Here is an 18,626-nt window from a genome sequence, read left to right on the forward strand (position 1 = left end):
GACGGCGCACTATTGCAAAATGCAGAGTGAGACCCATCACCTGGGTTCAGATACATATATCCTCCATTTCATTCAGTCAGCCTCTTCACCTCACATCTCCATCCGAGCTCTTCTCAAGACAAACAAGTTCCCCACGGAGATGAGAAAAGGCCATTCTCCTTCAAAAGTAAAGCAAAGAGCTCCCTCACATCGACCAGAGAACCTGGAGCTGCTCTTGGCGGGTCGCTGGAAGCTTCAGTAACTACAATGACTTGTGAGCGGCTTCTCGTCGTCTCAAACTGACTAGTCTTGGTTCTTCTCCTTCGGCTTTTTCGTCTTCTTCTTCTTTCCTAGTTTCATTTTCATTTATCCTAACTCCAATGACATTACTTCCAATTCCTCTGGTGCTTTGCGGACTTGGTGGGGATTTTAGGAAGTGATGATTATGGTTGGTGGTGGTGGTGGTGAAGGGACTCACCAGAGCTACCGAAAAGGCTTGAAAGAGGAGGGGAAAATGATGTTTTTCTTCGTGAAAGAAATGATCATACCTCTTCATTTAGAGAATGGTTTTACTGCCAATACATCATCACCAGGGTACGTACGCAGGGATAAGACCGGGATGGAGGCAAGCAAATGGACCTCGGAAATGAACCACCAAAGAGCAAGCAAGCAATGCGCCAACCACCTGGCTTGAGGAAGAGGAAAGCGAAATTTCGCCTGCTATACCTATACCCGACATAACATTGGTCTTCTTCACTCAAGTAGTCTTCCAAGCACTTCAAATTATCAAAAAGTGGGTCATCAGTCATATACGTACAGAACAGTCAAGGCAGACTCGACAATTACGGTGTCTCCTAATGGTGGGAAACTCCTCTTGCGTTACAGTATATGGAGAGTTGACACGATTGACAATGTCATGAGAATGTATAGTTTATGAAATAGATAGGCATTTACTCATGCGCGGAAATAGTCTGCTTGAAGATCAAACGATTGACCACTTGAAAGATGGATCTATTTCTGTTGCGGAACATGGACATATGAACATTCTGAGGGGCCTTTCAAGGGAAAAACTTTAAATGGCTACGAAAGAAACTTGTGATTGTTAGTGACTTATCTTGTTAAAGGTCTCTATAAATATTAAAAGCCCTTTTCGAAAGGTCATGTCCATTGTTGGCTAATTTGCTTTTTCGTGACAAAGCCAAGGTCAACATGTTGATGATGGTGTTTAGGGGCAATATACAGTAGGTAGCATCCACGATTTGTTGTTCCAAACCATTTCAGTGATTGCCAGCCAAAAAACCTTTTTGACCAGTTTTTTTGAAAGTTACTCCGATAATGGATTTTCCCCTCTGTCCTTGTCCCTTTGAAACTCAGGGCTGCCATTTCTACACCTCTCCTCAATTTGTCTGCGGATCCGTAAGCATAGAATTTCTTCTGCGGCGATTTGCATCGCACTCAAATTCAATGGTGTATTATTGTTTGCATCCCTCGAGAAAATCAAGACCATCGTTGTTCATATCTAACGATCGATCGAGACAGACTCTGGGGACTCTGATTTCCCTTTTCCTTGAAAAAATAATGGAACTGTTCTTTTCTTCCGACGAAGGGACCAAAGGTGTTCCTCTCTCTCTTGAGGCCATGTAGAAGACAAGCCTGCAGTTTGTTCCAAACCAAACCAACTCGTCCCTCACTTTTCGCAGGGACAGACAACAAAATCGATGGAATGAACCCTAAAGGCATTACACCTAGCAATGTTCTCACACCAAAAATAGCGCTTCCCAGCATTCGCACAAACACGATATTTGCCAATCCATTGTCAAAACGACCATTCCGCGCACATTCGTATTCAATTCCGTGTGATTCATGATGGCCGTTTCTCCGTAATTCAGATCAGCTCTGAGTGAATAAGCCACCAAATTCCTATCTTGGCCCCATAATCGAATGGCACTGGCACTCATTTATAGATAGATAGCTACTGATCATAAGTAATGCATTTTGCAACCAAAGCGCCACAAACTGAGTCATATGAGTACCATTAGAATAACAAAGGAAAGCAAGGGTTTCAAACTTGAAAGCATTTATTCGAAATATATAGCACCATTCCTAATACATTATGAAGTGAATGTTCACAACTTAATTGGATGAACACCGAAAGCCACGCATTGCTTATGGCTTTTTGTAGGAGGTACATGCGGAAAACCTCCATCCGACAGATTCCAAGTTCCTAACCGGATATATCCGTGAAAGGGCACTTGACCATTTCTTGGACTAAAAAAAGATACAATCATTCAACCATGATTCAAACAAGTGCCCATCGCGTGTGAGAAAAGGTCTTGCCAATTGGATCACCCAAACTTGGAGAAACCCTGCTTTCAACAAGTTGTGCCAAAACTGTTGGTCTGTTTGTTCCTCATAACGTTACAAAATTCCCATGATGTGAGTTGTAATCTATCTACGCACTCTTGGAAATGCGTCTCTACGGACATGTAGTGGCTGCTAAACCCAACGTTCATCCAATCATCCACATGCATGAGCATTAATGCCATCGTTTGAGATGTCCATGGCTTTGGTCATCCCTAGAGATAAGCCGCAGCTGCGCAATGGAGAAGGAGCAGTTTTTTTGAGGACTTGCATGTCAAGTAGGGATAAAATGGGCTTGACCCTGCTGAAGAATTTGGACTTGCAACAACAGACACGGACATTCTTTCCACCACCACTACCATCACATCTCTATGTGTCTCTCAATTTTCCTGGCCTCACGTGCAAGCCACTGAACTAAATCCACCTCTTACCTATTCGACGGACTCTCATTCAATTCATCCCAAGTAACCATTTGGTCCATGAACAGTGGTGTGCGTTTACAACAAACAGGCACAGAAAGAGAGAAGAGGCGAAAGAATGCGTGGTGGGTTGGTAGTGGGTTGGCATTGGGCATCTATTCGTAGAGTAAATCCTCACGAAGGACACTCCCCAATAAACATATTTGCCCAATGGTTCCAGCCAATGGAACCAAAATTTCGTCGCACTTCACTGACATGATGTGTGGAGGAAAACAACTGGGATCTCGAGATTCCCTCAGATTTGCCAAAGAGAACATCCTTTGACCCATTGGCAATGGAGGTCAACTTCACCGACGAGAATGTGAATGGTAAGAGAGAGGCAAGAGGCAAGCGGTCTATTTATGTTGCTTTCATTACTTGAGTATGTTCCAACAGTTCTTTCCCCACTCTATGAAGCGTGACTCGAGTTCATCCAGTGGATTCAAGCTGTTCCAACTTCCAGTGATGCCCAACGATTGATCCATTGTAACCGCTCCCTTGAGTCCGCGAGTAACTAATGACGGAACATGGTCTTTATTCTTGCGTTACAACAGTATGAAAACACGAGTTGAAAGAGAAAGAGGGAAATAAAGTGGTCCGATTTCTGTCCCCCCTTATGTTCCGATAACCCAACTTCCGAGCACTGGTCGGTCATAACTGCCATCCAATTTTGGGAGGTAGTTTATAGCTGTTGGAGCGAATAAAATGACACCCGTTCAGAATTGAAATTGTCCAGCCATGGAAATGAGATGAGGATCCAATCGATCCTCGACATTGGCCAAGGGCATCAGAGGCAGACCCTGATCTTCTCGATGGATGATATGGCCTCATATCCAGACAAATGGGCGTCAAAGGGCTGCTGTTGTATCAAGTAGGCAGTTTTATTGTATAAAACGGGTCCTTTGTTTGGGATAGTAGAGACTTGGATAGCCCTTACTAACTCTTTGAAGGGTGATAAATCAGTCCAGCGACAGATGAAGTTTTCTTTATTAAATACAATAGAGTGAGCGGACAATGCTTCAGATGTAGTCCTACGAACAGGAGGTAAGCATGTGTCTTTGAGCCGCTCTGCTTCGCTGATGTTGATTACTTGCTTTTCGACTCTAGTGTATCAACACTTGAGAAGTGTTTTGACCAATATTTGGACGACGCGCATCGTATCACCATCATCCCAAACGTTGCTATCGAGGTCAATGATTTCCACGTGTTGCAGCATGAAGGGCTTTGTTGTTTAAAACCGAGAACGTACTTTGAGGGTACAAAATTTTTGGTCAAGCTAAAAGCAATTCGGTTTGCTTGTCGATAATTTCTTGCTACTGAACTATTCGTTAAAAAAAGGGGAAGTGGCGGACAAACCGACGACGGTTTTAGGGGAATAGTCATGCAACAATCCGCTTCCCTCTTGGCAGATAGAACTTACCAATTATCAAATACAGATTCTATGACAAAATTAAAAAGAATAGGTCGAACAAAAGAAGTCGCATTAATTGGAACTTGGTCCAAATTCAAATATTGAGCTTATATACTGGCCATAAGTAGTACGCATGTCGCTTGATATTGGAACATGGTTGCCGTGTCAAACCCAAAAGGATGATCGACATGTCAACTAAATAGCATCAGCTATGACATATACATTCTAGTAATGAGCCTTAAGCTCCATTTATCGCTCAACAATGTAATCATCATTACTTCCTTCAAACACCAACACGACGCATATGATGGCGATTATTAACCGTTTTTCAAATAGAAACATTCCTCTCCTCAGGTTCAAGTCAGTAACAATAATTCATAGCCAATAATAACAGCACTCTATTTCACAAACCAAAAAAACTCACCTACTGTTAGGGCCCTACTCAGCTCGGACAAGCAAGGGTGATCAATTCCTTCACAGTATTCCGCACATTGGGAACTCTCTTACCTGGATCCCTTTCTCTTCTTTGATGGCTCCACAGGGTTTTTCCTTCTTGGTGATATTATGCTCGTGCATCGGGAACAACCCGCCCAAGATGATATCGCCCGTCACATACGCCGTATGCTTCTCTTCGACGAGATCTTCCGCTCGTGTTAACAGGGTCGTCGTGGTGGTCGTCATCATGATGATCATGGCCAAGGCTGAGAAGGTCGCCCACCGTTGTTGACCCCTGGGCTGGATCATCATCCAGGCCTTTGGATCTGAGGGCGGCGAAAGGAGCCTCATGTGTAGCATGGGACTTTTGAGACCATATCTGAAAGCCAAAACAGACCGAATGACGTTATGGTTTTAATGAACCTTAGTTAGAACACGGGGGCGAGGATTGAGCAATACCCCGGATTGCTTAATCTGTCGACCTTTGTCTTTCGGGCACATAAATTCAGATAATTTTTGGCCAAACACGTTGCTTAGTTTGAACGTTTTCTAGATTTCAGACCCGAAAAGAGTTGCGACATTTGTGTTGTTTGGCAAGATTGGAAGCCTCAAAAACCTGAACCACGAGGGTTTATTATGGATGGCACTTTTAATCGAGTCACAAACAGCCTCATTTGTATTATGATACACACGAGTAGTATATCCCAGTACATATACTATAGACACTGACACGTTGTTTGAATGAATGCTTTTTCAGCCTTCGCCTATTTCCTCATTCCTTCCCACTTAAAATAAAGACATGATGACCGGTTTAATAATTCTCAATGACAGGATCGACCTTTCGCATGCTTGCTCAAAGATTGGTCCAATTTTAACGTCATGATTGCCTTCGGTAAACTTAAACTTTAGCCATACAATATCCTTGTACACTTCTTGTCACCCTTGATTCTACATAAAAGACTTCGGAAACATCTCCAAACGAGTTTTTTGTCACTTTGAATGTAACGCGACCAATCGTCTTTGTCGTACTATCGACATTCGGAAATGTGCACCGTCACTTTTTGTGCTCGAGGACACAATCTACAGATAAGTGTCAGTTATCCCCCAGGAATCTATTGCAGCAGTCCCCCATAGTAAGGCATTCATAATCTACTAGACGCGACCAAGTTCTTACTGACTTGGGCCCAGATGCCATTTGGCATTAGCACTCTCAATAATCGTCTGTTTACATCCATTCGATCCAAAGGTGTCAAGACTGTCTGTGTCTCCTTGACCGTCCGTTGTGGGTGCATTAGAAAGCCCGATAACTAAATCGAACTCCATGAGGTTGTGAATGGGCAACACATTTAGTCCCACCCGAAGGAAGGGATCGTATGTTAAGCTGGCCTTTTAGCCATGGAGCCTGAAGGAACCAATGAAGAGTGGAAGGAAGGACGGTAGGCCATCCTGGAGTGTTGTTTGTCATCGGGCGTCAAGGCTCAAGATCCATGGCCTAAACTTTTATATACTGTATGGTTACTAAGGTTGCGTTGCAAAGGCCGTCCGTCCGTTCTACGAACCATCGGTGGGAGAAGACTTTCAAAACTTTGGGTGAGAGGAGGACAATGGAACAACGGAAACAATAAATTGCGGCAATCATGTCGTCCAAAGCAATTGCTTTCCAACAAATAACGTGTCTTGTGCGCCTCATCCAGGGTGGTTCATACGATTTTTATGGGATATAAAATCAACCTGCTCGACCCTGATCAATTGGGGAATCTGGGCGATGTAGGTATTGAGAAAGACAAAATGATAAAGGAATCATGAAAAATGCTCCTACTCTGGAGCAATTCCATTCGTTTGAGGCCTTCTCTTAGGCCTGCCCACCAAGAGAAATCACTCGATACTTCATCGAGATAAAAGCCAATGGCACTCGAGACTCCAACTATTGCCCATCCAAAATTTCTGTATCGAAACAAGGCCAAGCTTGATCTTGTCTTGAAGCGTCAAAATGTGAGTTCCCCTTCTCGCCACCATGACTAAGGCAGTCTCCGTAAGGCAGTCTCCGAAATCCATTGAAGCAACAAGGCTCTGGTTGCCTTGGGATAATTTTTCCTTCAAAATAGACACTTGACACTTCTCTGAACCATCTATCTCGACTTGTCTTACAGATGTCACCCTCAATTGAGGATCCCCTCAAAGATTGTGTTTCATCATGGTGGACCAACGAGATAATCTGGGGGATCCCCGTGTTGTTACAAGAATGGGCTCAGGCGAGAACTTTTCGTTTGAACTTGGCTGGGATTTGGAATGAGCTGTCGGTGGAAGAAAGTATCACCAAACACGCATTGGATCGTGGTGCCATTTTCATTTTCCTCCCGGAACGAGGCACACTGAACCAAAATCCATGATTGTGCTGAGCTCTCGTTTTGGGCTCCAATTACAAATGCAGCATTGCTGACCAATCGAGTCGCAATTGGAGAAGATAATTAGGAGCACGACGAAGATCGAGTCAGCACGATTTTATCTTTTTGAGTGGGAACACTCGCCACTAGGTGTGTGTGTGTGTGTGTGTGTGTGTGTATGTGTATGTGTACAGTTTCGGTCCATGATTATTGATAAACCTTGAGGGGTCAGGCAGACGACTCGACCGAAGATGATGGTAAGGAAAGCAAAAACGAAGACGATGTCGAATAATGAGTCTAAATGGAGTCCGTCAACTGTGCTCGTCTTTCCGAGTTTTGCTTAGGCTCGCATGGAAAGCAGAGCAAAAAACGAGAAAACAAAACACGGGTGCTCATAAATATTCATCCGTATAATACCCTCGTCCTCGTCGTCCTCCTCCTACCCTCCATGAGCCTTAAGGGCCTTTCAAAATTGGTCCATTTCCTCAGCTCTCTCACCGTCAGATACAAACAACGTGGAGAGCAAGACAATGGTAGTTATGCAATTAACCATGTGACTTACTTGGGGAGCTTAGACATTAGAAGACTTACAGTAGAAGAGTCTTATGTTTGAGATCAAACAGAGAGCTCCCAGCGACATTGTTGGCCAAATCTGTGTGAGGATGTTGAGATTCACTATTTCAAAAATAGTTTGATCACAATCAGGTTAGGTCGATAATGAATGCAAGGGCTTGCATCTCAAACATATCGACATTTTCATGAAACTGTAATTCCTCAGGTTTTTTGGTAAGCAATAACTGATTTTCACCAGAACCTGGGCAAGAGGTAAGTAACAAATGAGGCCAAAAATTGCAGAAATACCTTAACATTAAGTAGAGCAATGGAATAGCGTGATTTTTATTGTTTTCCAAAGCCCTGATTAGAAAGCATGTTACTTCAGGATTCGACAAAAGGGCTCGTAACACTATTTTCGAACCTTCAAAAAGAGGCAGTCCCTTTCCAGGCTCAGGTATCCAATATTCCCACTTCTGGCTGCACCCCAACGGTAGCATCTAATTGGAAAGTTAAGAAACACGGAGATCACCTCAGAAAGACCAACGCTTTCGCGTTGTCAATAATGAACCTTCTCCTTGTTTGACCATGACCTTTTCCGATTATAGATTGCTGCAATAGCCATTTCTTCATTGGACTCTACTTTTGGAACTTGAGTGTGAGGAATAAAAGCGGTGGACAAAGAATAGATTGGTTGTATGAAAGATTGAATAGACTTTGACTCAATGCATGTTTGACAACCAGGATTTTTAAAAAGTTTTCAAAATATGCTCCCAATTCTATGGTTCATATTTTTGTTTGCCTTCTTTGTACAAATATACTAGTGACTTTTCAGTTGCTAAAAGAGCAAAGTGATCAACAGAGTAAGAAAAAAGAAAACAAAATACATTCAACCAACCTTTACTCATGATAGCCTATAGCGTTCGTTTGGAGTCAGATGACTGCTCTCTCGCTTGGACTGCCATCTGATGATGGGTGTCCCAACTAAGTGATATTCCAGCTCCGTCGTCACAACAGTGACGCGTCAATTATTGCCCCACCCTCGTGAACGATCGCAGGTTCACCCATTTATGGTGTTGAGGCCGCAACTTATGTTATAATGAAATACTGCAAAGAAGTTTGGACTCGGCTGGCCTGGGTCCGAGCCAGATTTCGCAAAGGGGAAAGCGGATGCTCTATCAATAGGGTAAAGCAGCTGGCCAATAACAGGTTCAGCTAACTTTAGTTTAACTACAATTACAACTGATCTGACTCTCAAACATTGCATGGTAATCGTCAATTTCGAAACAACATTGGTGTACTACAGTATCTTGTTGGGACAGACGACAAACCAGCCGCAAATTTTGGAGAGAAGGTAGTTAACAACTAAATTTATCAGGGAGACAAAGTATGCGAATATTGGAACTCTGACAAAGATTATTAAGTAGGACAATGTGATTGCGCATGTTTGGACAATATTCTTTAGCAATGATTAGTTTATCATGCAATCTTTGCCATGAAACTTGCTTTTTTGGGTCAGGCGAAATAGGGCAAGACGACCCTATAACCATTTCTTAGCTTTTGGTGTGAATTATGTATGTACTATATGCTATGAAAGCGAAACAACTTTCGTGGAAAGGTCTCCGACTTCGTTGGCGAGGTTCAAATAGTCTGAATTTCCAAATAATGTCGGCACGCGTTCATGGAGATGGAAGGTGGATGGACTAAAAAATGTCGGCGCATCTAGGTCTGTGGACCCAAATGGCACAGATTTAGAAAAGACTCGAGGGATCTCATAAATTTCCCTTGTCCCTTCTTCCCTGTTTAGGCCACGGGGAATTATTCCCCCACCAAGTTGCATCTTGGTCTTTGGACCGACAACTAAGACTCTGCACCTAAAACAGGGGCTTCCTGCTGGATCTCAATGGACTTTGGGTGGGGAGGGCTACAAATGCATGCACCCAGATTATGCTAGCTCAAATTTCGCAATTCAAATGATGCTCAAGGGTAACATAAGACTAATGTAACCTCTCACTCGAGGGTTCAAGGCTAACCAGGAAAGTGCCCCTGAGGGATAATAATGCAGAGCGCGTCACATCAATTCCAACAACATCGATGATTGATGATTTTTCATTCCTCACTCCCCAATCTTCATGTAGTGCCTAAAGGCAAACACAACTGGACTTCATCATAACCAACCCATTTAATTGAAGTAAGTGGACGCTTTTCAAAATTTAGTCAAGGTAATTAGTTGTACATTGTGCCGTGTACGTCGTGTCTGGGGGCACAGTCATTGGCCTCGTCAGAAAGTCACTCTGAATTCAATTCATTCGAGGAAAAATTGCACTTCAAAGAATCCATTACAGGAATCGTGCCAATTAGTTGGATGGGGCTTAGCCAACCAATAATAACATTCCGGGAGGCCTTTTAAAGTAGAAAGGGAGAATAAGTGAGAGCAACGAGAGAAAGCTGCTCCCTTTTCCCTTTGATGGTTGTTTCAAGCAACCTGAGCGATAAGAAAACTCAAAAGGAGTTTCTAGTGAGTACGGACCACCAGTCCAGATTGGTCCAAAAAAAACTTGATGACTGATGAGCAGTTCCATGTTTCACGTGCCAGAAGGCCAGATTTCCCTCAGGCTCTCCCAGGAACGAGCCTCCGTGATTTCCGTCATCTATCCTACACTAGTACGGTTGGAACGTAAAACATACGTAGTTATAAAAAGTCGAGAAAATCAGGGAATGGAAATTTTTTTACGTCCCACGTCCCAGGCACACGATGCAGGATCAACATCGCAAGCAGCATGCACAAAACTGATGCTGTTATGAGTAGTACATTGGGTCCAATGGACCTGAAAGTTTTTTTTTTCCTTAGGCCTCTTGGCTCAGGATGTTTGGACCGTCCGTGGCTTTTAGATGTGTATGCATGGTGGATTCCGGATTTGCAGAGGAAGCTGTGAAAGCAAACATGTATGCAAATTGACACCCAACTCCGTCCAAATGAGGCCAAGTGGATGGGCTAGTGTTGGCGGTTGCATCCCTCTAAAGTGCGCCAGGAACTCGTACTCAACGCTAATAAGCATTAGTGTTGGAAGAGTCCCCACAGAGCAAGTTTCGAGTGAAGTACAATGCAATTGTGTTTGGAAAACAGGGATCTCTGCCGTCCGTTGGCCTTGCCATTCGTGGATGGAGGTAATGTGTGGGTGAGCTTTACTTGGATATGGATGAAGATGCTCATCCTTACCACAAGAATGATGAACGTGCAATGATTGCAGGAAAGGAGACCGAGCCCAAGTCCCCGGCAGCACTCAACAAAGTGCCACGGAAAACTTGTTGGGGCATTTAATTTCCAGAGATTTCATCCTCAAAAGTTGTCTCGAGGCCCAAGTTGCCTGCCTCTCTCATTTACTTGCTTGCTTGCTTGTTGTCCAACTCCTTTAGAAGTTTTGTATTGTCCAAGTGAGGAGAGCTGAAGATTGATGCTTCAAGAGTTGCCAAACCCTTCCAGCATCAGCATGCAATCGTCTTGGAGAGGAGGTCTGCCTGCACAAAGGTACATTGGGTTCACTTGTGTGCCTTTGGCATTGTCGGTTGCATTCATCGTCTTTAGGGTGGCTTTTTCAAACCACTACATGACTCACCAATGGCCTTGAAATATTGGTACTTTTACTTTTTTTGGGGGGGAAAAGGCTGCATAAGTTAAGTACGTGAAATCACCAATCGCTTTTGATCGGAATTTAATTTTTTGAAATTTAAAATAACTTAATATTTTATTTAGCCAAAGAAAACCAATTTCCTTTTGCTGATTGAAATAAAAAAAATGGACCTTGAAGCTCAGCATTTCCATGACGATCGCTGCTGAAAAGAGCTCTTTATGTGTCTAAGTATTTTGACAAAAATACACTAAAAAGTTTACAATATCAAATCATTCGAGTGTCAAATTTTGATAAAGGAGCTTGCAAAAAGTCAGTTCCCTAATCGTAAAATAATACGCACGGAGTTTATATGATTAGCGAAAATAAAAAATTGGAATGGATCTGAAATTACGTTTTCAAGTTGGTGTGTCCAATTTCTAAAGCTATCGCTTCAGAGGGCTGGCTGCCTTCATGAATAGTGTCTAGGAGGCACATTTGGCACAATTTAGACGAAACTTGTTTCAAATTTCATTCACTGGGCGTCAAGAGTTTGTTGAGTTCATGTATTTCTTTTTTTGCTTAAGGATTAGAGGTGCACTGTTGATCTATTTAGATATGTAATGGACTTTTTTTTTTAAATTAATTTACTGAGATATACCACCGAGACTTGGTTAGAACAAGGACATCGTCCATGGTTAGCCTAAAAAAAAAAAGATAAGTGTTTTGCTGAGTTCATGTGGCTCTCTTGCCTGCATGCCTCCCATTGAGTGGCCTGTTGATTAGGATTCGAAATCGAAACGTTTTGTACCTCTCAACTTGACTATTAGATGGCAGGAAGGAAGCACCAAGGTAAAGAGCGCCCTCGGTGGTGAAAAGTTACCTTACATTTTTTCACAGGTCAATTTTATATTCAAATAATATCCGAGCCCCAAAAAGCTAGAGTTGACAGACTTGGCTAGCTCTGACATAAATAGGGCTGATCTAGAATTTTGGACAAGACCTTGTCCAGAGGTGAGTTTTTTTTAAACGCTCGTACCTCTGAGTTAATGGTGGTATGTTCTCCGGAATAAGCATCCGTTCAACACATTGGCGAATATATCTTCATACCGGCCAAGCGCCTAACTCCGAAGTAAAAGTTAAAAAAAAAAATGTCTTCAGGTCTGACCTAAAACTTGACAATGGATCGCCACCAACACATTACCAATGAATACTAGAGGAAAGCAAATTGAACAATGAATCATAAACGCCTAATATCTAACCACAAATTTGAAAAGCTTTACCTGCCTTAAGATGAAAAAGCGACCTCGTAGAAGCATATCCCGAACCACTTGATATCCGTGGTGAAGAAGAATCTTTCCAATTAGAGTGGCAACATAGCACCCCTTTTCAAACGAGAATCACCCCAAGTCACTACTAAATTTCAGCTCAATCGAAAGTCTGGTTTAAATGTCATCCTCACTCAAAAAAATCACTACACTGTATATAACTTTTGTACAGTTGGGTTGAGTTTGTCTTCTTGTAATAAATGTTACCCCAGGGGTTAGCTCATTCATTTTGTCCCCTTTTAGATACTACAGCATCACTTTAGATTTAGTTGAAATTGTCGATTGAAATGAATCTTAAAACACTTAAGTCATCGCGAAGTGGACTATTCATTCTCGTTTGCAGAAGACAACGAATGATGCCTTCATTCGAATCAGAAATATTAACTCTCGACCTCAGCGATCAACCTCCCCGCTCATCTACCAATGGTCCAGGAACACCCCCAAATCATGAAGAAGTCTGGTTTAGGTTGGAAAAGGATTAAGATGGGCAGTTTTTACATTGGAGAGAAAAACGAGTTGCTCCACGACAAAGATGAACGATGAGGGGCCAACTCGCTCGCTCTCGTTTGTACCAGTACAATCAGCCTTCTCCGGAGGAATTTCGAAGTTTTTCTAATTTGGCTCTCCTAAATACGTTGTACGTACAGCATACGTGTCGACCCTACTTTTGCAGACAAATGAACTGGAAGAAGAAAAACTTCAGCACGTCAGGAAGTAAGAAAAGAAGTCTCACTCAAATGAGCCCTACCAAGATGAAGAAGTTCCGAAGCTCGTTGGTATATTTACCCAATTTGCACTTCAAACACTAGCTAAAAGAAAACGAAGACGAGCGTTCCAATCGAATCAATAGAGCTCTCTCTAGTCAAAGAAGGGTGTTTACGCTCCTCTTTCGACAGTTCTTGCGTTGTCGGGAACATAAAACAACACAATTCCACAGACCACGACCCTAACGATGGCTTGACCTGATCCTATTGAAAATATAGGAGGGCTCGAAATTTTTGAGGAGCTCGAAAAGCCAAAAGAGACAGTTTGAGATGCTCTCGGATGCTCTTGTTAAGCTGTCCACACGTTGGAATAAGATCCCAATGAAGGAACAGTTTGATCTTGTTGGATGTAGCCTCCAAGGGAACTCAAGTAGATCACTTACCCAGAACAATCGTCTATCAGGCTATTGGTGTACACTCTTATGAGCTTCGGACATGACTGATGTAATGGATCATGTATCATAGCGAATAAACCCATCTGATCCCAATCCTAGGTCATAGCGAAATCTCAGAAGTTCCCCCCGCGCCGACAGGGTTTTAGGGGAGGGGCAGGTTCCACTACAATTTGAACACTACTACTTGTGGTTCCATGCTGAGGCAATGGTGGAGATGGATATTAGATTACTCGTACGTATATTGGGGCTGTTCTTTCTGGTCTTGGTTCAGCATTTGACTCCATGGACCAAGCACTGCTTTGTCAGAAGTTGGAAGTGAAAGGGTTTTTTCCCCTCTGAAACTGTCGGCTGGATTTTTTCGTTTCTGAAGGACCGTTCACTGAAAATTTTAGTGGATGGTTATTCCTCTGAACCCATCCCCACACCATATGGCTCACCCCAAGGGAGCATTTTATCTCCTCTTCTATCCCTTCTCGCTAAAACCGATTCACCACTTTGTAGGAGATGGTTCTAGCGCAGTTGGGTAATGCGCGACCGAGTTATGCTCGGGTTCATGGGTTCGATCCCAGGTCTCCCCCCCCCCTTTCTTGTGGATCCTCGCCTCGAATGGCGCTCCTTAAATCCAGAATGGGACAAGACTTAATAGATGCTAACACAAATACTGTCAATAACGGATCCAATGAGCCTTGCTCGCAATAAATAAAGACTTAAAAAAAACTAGCGCTACCATTATAGGTTACGCAGGCAACATTACTAATGCAATACAGGGCAACGACTTGCCCACTCTTAGGACGAATATTGAGATCGAGGTGGAAAAAGTGCTATTGTCCATGGCACCATATTGGTTGGTGGCAAATTGCACTAAAGCCGAATTTCTACCCATCGAGAAGAAGAAAGATCGTGACAAATCCATTTCCTATTCTATATGGATTGGAGGGATGCAAATCCGAGCTGTGACATGTGTGAGCCTCCTTAGTTTCCAAGTGCGAGAGACATTTTGATACCGTTATTGCAAAGGTCAATCAAGCATTCCTCAAGTGAAATAAAAGAAGTTCAAGGATAAAAATGGAGTGCGGCACCCTGATTTTTTGGCATTTTGTGTCGTGGATGGAGGGAGAAATCTAGTCAAAGTTCACCGCCAACTAGCACCGTGATCTTATAGATTTTCAACCATTGAGTGAGCTATGCTCCTAAATATTAAAAAAAATCATCTTGGGTGTAGTTCTGTCACTGCACTAAAATCTTGATTCACTATCAGAACACCGTTTTCTTCAACAGGCCTGCAAATTGAAATAAATGACAAATTCATTCTGTAGCCGGTGCAGGTTGGCTGTGATGTTTGTCTAAATTCTCCCTCCACAAAATGCCGAAATCAGGGTGCCGAAGTACATTTTCTTCTTTTTTTTCCTTAACTTCACACGGCTAATTGGACGTACTTGGACATGTGAGTGCGCTCAGAAGCCAAGGTCGTCGTTACCTTTTGCTCTTCATTCATGAACTTGTGCTTTCCCGTCTACAATATGGTCTTGCTCTCTTTGAGCAGGTACATCTGACCGATGATGACCCCAAGTCAGAACCGATGAGACGTCTCCAAGTTGCACTGAACCGTGTCATTCGTTTCTTAGCAGGATTAAACATTCGGCACTTGATGGAGGTGACTTCCGAACCCTTCGTCAACGAACTAGTGGAGCGTGCAATCCTCCCTTAGTGGCATCAGACCCGAACTAGCGAAGTACCATATCTTTGAGAGTATTTTCCCTTCCCAAGAACCCGCCGGAGTCGCCACCAGATCATGTGGGAGCAACTTCCTCTGCATCCCTCTTTTCAGCTTTAACACCAAGGAGAATTTCGCGACCAAAGCCATTCGAATATGGAACAAAGTTCTACCCAAAGTGAGATGTGGCCAAAGTGTCCGAACTTTCATTAATGGCGAGACTAACTTTATAAAACCTCTACCGATTTCATTCCCCAAAAGGTGGTAATTACGCTTGTTTGAAAATATACATACATATAACGCTCGAACGTGAGGTATATTTCCCCCTTTATAATGTAAACAAAAGACTACGTTCAGCTTTGAAATGCTTAGCTGCTTTTAGTAAATGTTGATACTTAATATGGAATCCCCAGGTTTCCTAAATTAGCGGTATGAACCAATACAGTACACAAATCATCATACACAGTTGACATTTGATCAAATCACTTATTTTTTTCAATAATTTGGAGTTGGCGGTTTGGCTATCCCATTCAATTTCTTCGTCCGTAATCTACAGCACTGCATGATCGATCAACCTACGTAGGATGATTTCATTTGAAACGACTCCACTTGGTGTCACTTAACATGTCACAAGAACTCCTTGTTCGTTCGTTCTTTCGTTGGTTCGCTGATCCATTGGTTGGTTGGTTGGTTGGTTGGCAAACGCGAGCTTTAGCGCCAAGAAACAAAAAGGACGACTCAGAAGGAACAAGAGGGGAGAAGAAGTCGCACGATCCATCAGAGAACGTACAAGAACGGATTGTTTACTTGCCCTGTCCCAACTTTTCAGCCATCCTATTTGAATGCTTCGAGACGGGACTTTTCAGAGCGAAAAATGAGCTAAAAGGTTCAGAACCCGACAAAGTTGGTGAGAGATTATTAAATATGATATTATCAAACAACTCAACAATGTGGGTGGATCCTGTTGATCAACTCATTGAAATTTGACGGAAGTAGAGTTAGACAGAAGGATTGTGCTTGTTTTGAATGACAAAAATGATATCTAGAACGTTATTCCCTACAGTACGTAGTCCTGAGTGAAAGCGTTCAAGAGAAAATGGCTTTTTCTGTCCACCTATCTTTACAAGCTCTGGAAAGATATCAAATCCATCAATCAGGAATTGACGCTTGAAGAGAGTCACGTTGGCAGAAAGTACCATCTCTGACAACGGCTCACTTCTTATTAGAGCAATTAGTCGGAGTACTCGGCTGGATTTTTGTCATGAACAAATAGCAAATCCCGACCTTGCAATCGAAAGCAACTTCGATCACTGCAGTTGTGACGTCTCTCTTGCCTCAGACAACATGGCCATACCACCATAACATAAGAAGAACTCGTTGAACCAGAGCAAATACCGATGTATGTAATGTACTCCAAGAATGGCCTTTGATCTGGCGAGGCTGTGTCTCTTTTGTGAATTCCATGTTGTCATGTCTCATAAATCTCGGTCAGAAATACCTCTAATCCCACCCTTGGTCACCTGAGAAAAGGATCGAGGAGCAAATCTCAAGATTGGGTTCTCTTGCTGCTGCTGTTGTTGTCGTGGTTGTGGTTGTTGTTGTTGTTACCGTTACGTTGGATGTTGCAAAACAAGATTAATGTTTCTTCACCTCCGTCCTTGGCAACTGCCTTGTAAGCCAAAGAGTCTCTCTCTGTTTCAATCCTCGAGGGCTTTTAATCATAGCCAAATTGAATTCCCCGTACGTCCCAAGGTCGCATGCCGAGTTTTCATTTATCGAAATATCGACTATTGATTGGGGACAAACGGAAATGGCCAATTGGCACTAGGAACAAAGTTAGCCTCCTGATGAGTTCTTACCCGAAGTTTGGCAGTCGGAATGTAGCTAAATCTATCGTTCTGATATGGTCATATTGACGAGACCGGATTAGCAGAGACGGAAGTAAGTCTGTCCACTCACAAAGAGCCCGACATCATGTTTCATTTCTAATCACTTTCAATTTCTCAGGACGTAATGTTCCCAATTCCACCTGTTCACTCTAGCCGCGCTCACCCAAGACAGACTCAATATCCACCATTGTCAGTGTCCTTAAGCAAATTTCGTCCTTCCTCTGAGATCTCTCCTCTCGAGGTTTCCCATCACTGGTCGGCTCCTTCTCCGTGTGCCACTGTCTCTGGTGTCCCAACCAAATTGGGTCCGTTTCCTTCCCAAGAATCCCTCGTCCTTCTTTCGTTCCTTCTTTCGTTCCTCCCTTGACGAACGAACGAATTGGGAAGGCCAAAAGCCGCTTACAACCGAGGCCGCCCTCAATTGAGAGCCGAGTGGAATCTCACCCGCTCTCTGGGCTCACTCAATGGATAGGTTTAAAAGTAAGTGGAGGAGAGGTGGAACGGGAAAGGCACAACGCCACGACCTTAGATGGAGTTGGAGGAGGGCACTCCAGGATGATGGCTCTACCTCTGATCTTTTGAGACTAAGGTCGGTCGTGAGGAAGGTAGGAGTGAAGAACCGTGGTAAAGCAATCAGATCCCAGGCTCGTCTTCGAGACTGACTAAAGCAAATCACGGTCCTCCAATGCAACTTGAACGGCAATCAGACTGGCAAAACACTGTTCCAGAAAAAAAGACACCAACGGGCCTGTTTCGCTCCTAAAGCCTGAGGAGCGTTTTCACAACATTGGAACATTGCTGCTTGGTTTGATGCAAATCTTGGGGAGAGCCTGAACATGCATGAACATGACAAGGCCATTCAAGTTTGAACTGTTGAACTTGAAAAACCTCGGCAATCTCGTGTTTGATTACAATGTTTTCTAGAGTTTGGTTCAATGTGGGTCATGTTCCTTCTTCGCACTTAATTCGACATAAGTGTCCGAACGAGTTCCCTTTTACGTAGGAAACCTCCTGTTCACTAACTAGCACAACATTCCGCATGGTAACCACATAGAAACTCTTGCTTTATAGTTGATACCTACATTGCTGTATTGGTGAGTCGTTGAGACATTCTTAACCCATGTGTCAAGGCTAGTCTATGTTCTATGTATACAGTAATCTAATTGGGATGATTAATTCAGTGCCTCAACAACTCGTTTCGTCCTTCATGTTCTCCAACCGACCGTTGGATGGACGTCAAATTATACGGGTGATACACAATGATCCGCTTTTACATATGCCGTTTTTTACCAACGATAAAAGACCTTGGAGCGATGAATGTACCCGCTACGATAAAGGTTAGAGTAGA

General features: G+C 43.1%; 1 protein-coding gene across 1 annotated transcript in view; it reads right to left on the minus strand.

The window, feature by feature from the left end:
- The window catches only part of LOC131887297 (metabotropic glutamate receptor 8-like), a 60,627-nt gene extending 42,905 nt beyond the window's left edge, over nt 1-17,722 (minus strand). The window contains exons 1-2 of the mRNA XM_059235871.1: nt 17,249-17,722; nt 4,717-5,023 (exon numbers count right to left, since the gene is read on the minus strand). Of these exons, the coding sequence (XP_059091854.1) occupies nt 4,717-5,004 (288 nt within the window). The 5' untranslated portion in view covers nt 5,005-5,023; nt 17,249-17,722. The remainder of the gene's footprint in view (nt 1-4,716; nt 5,024-17,248) is intronic.
- Between the last annotated feature and the right edge of the window lie 904 nt (nt 17,723-18,626).

The sequence above is a fragment of the Tigriopus californicus genome, chromosome 9, assembly GCF_007210705.1.
Source record: "Tigriopus californicus strain San Diego chromosome 9, Tcal_SD_v2.1, whole genome shotgun sequence".
NCBI classification, from domain to species: Eukaryota; Metazoa; Arthropoda; class Copepoda; order Harpacticoida; family Harpacticidae; genus Tigriopus; species Tigriopus californicus.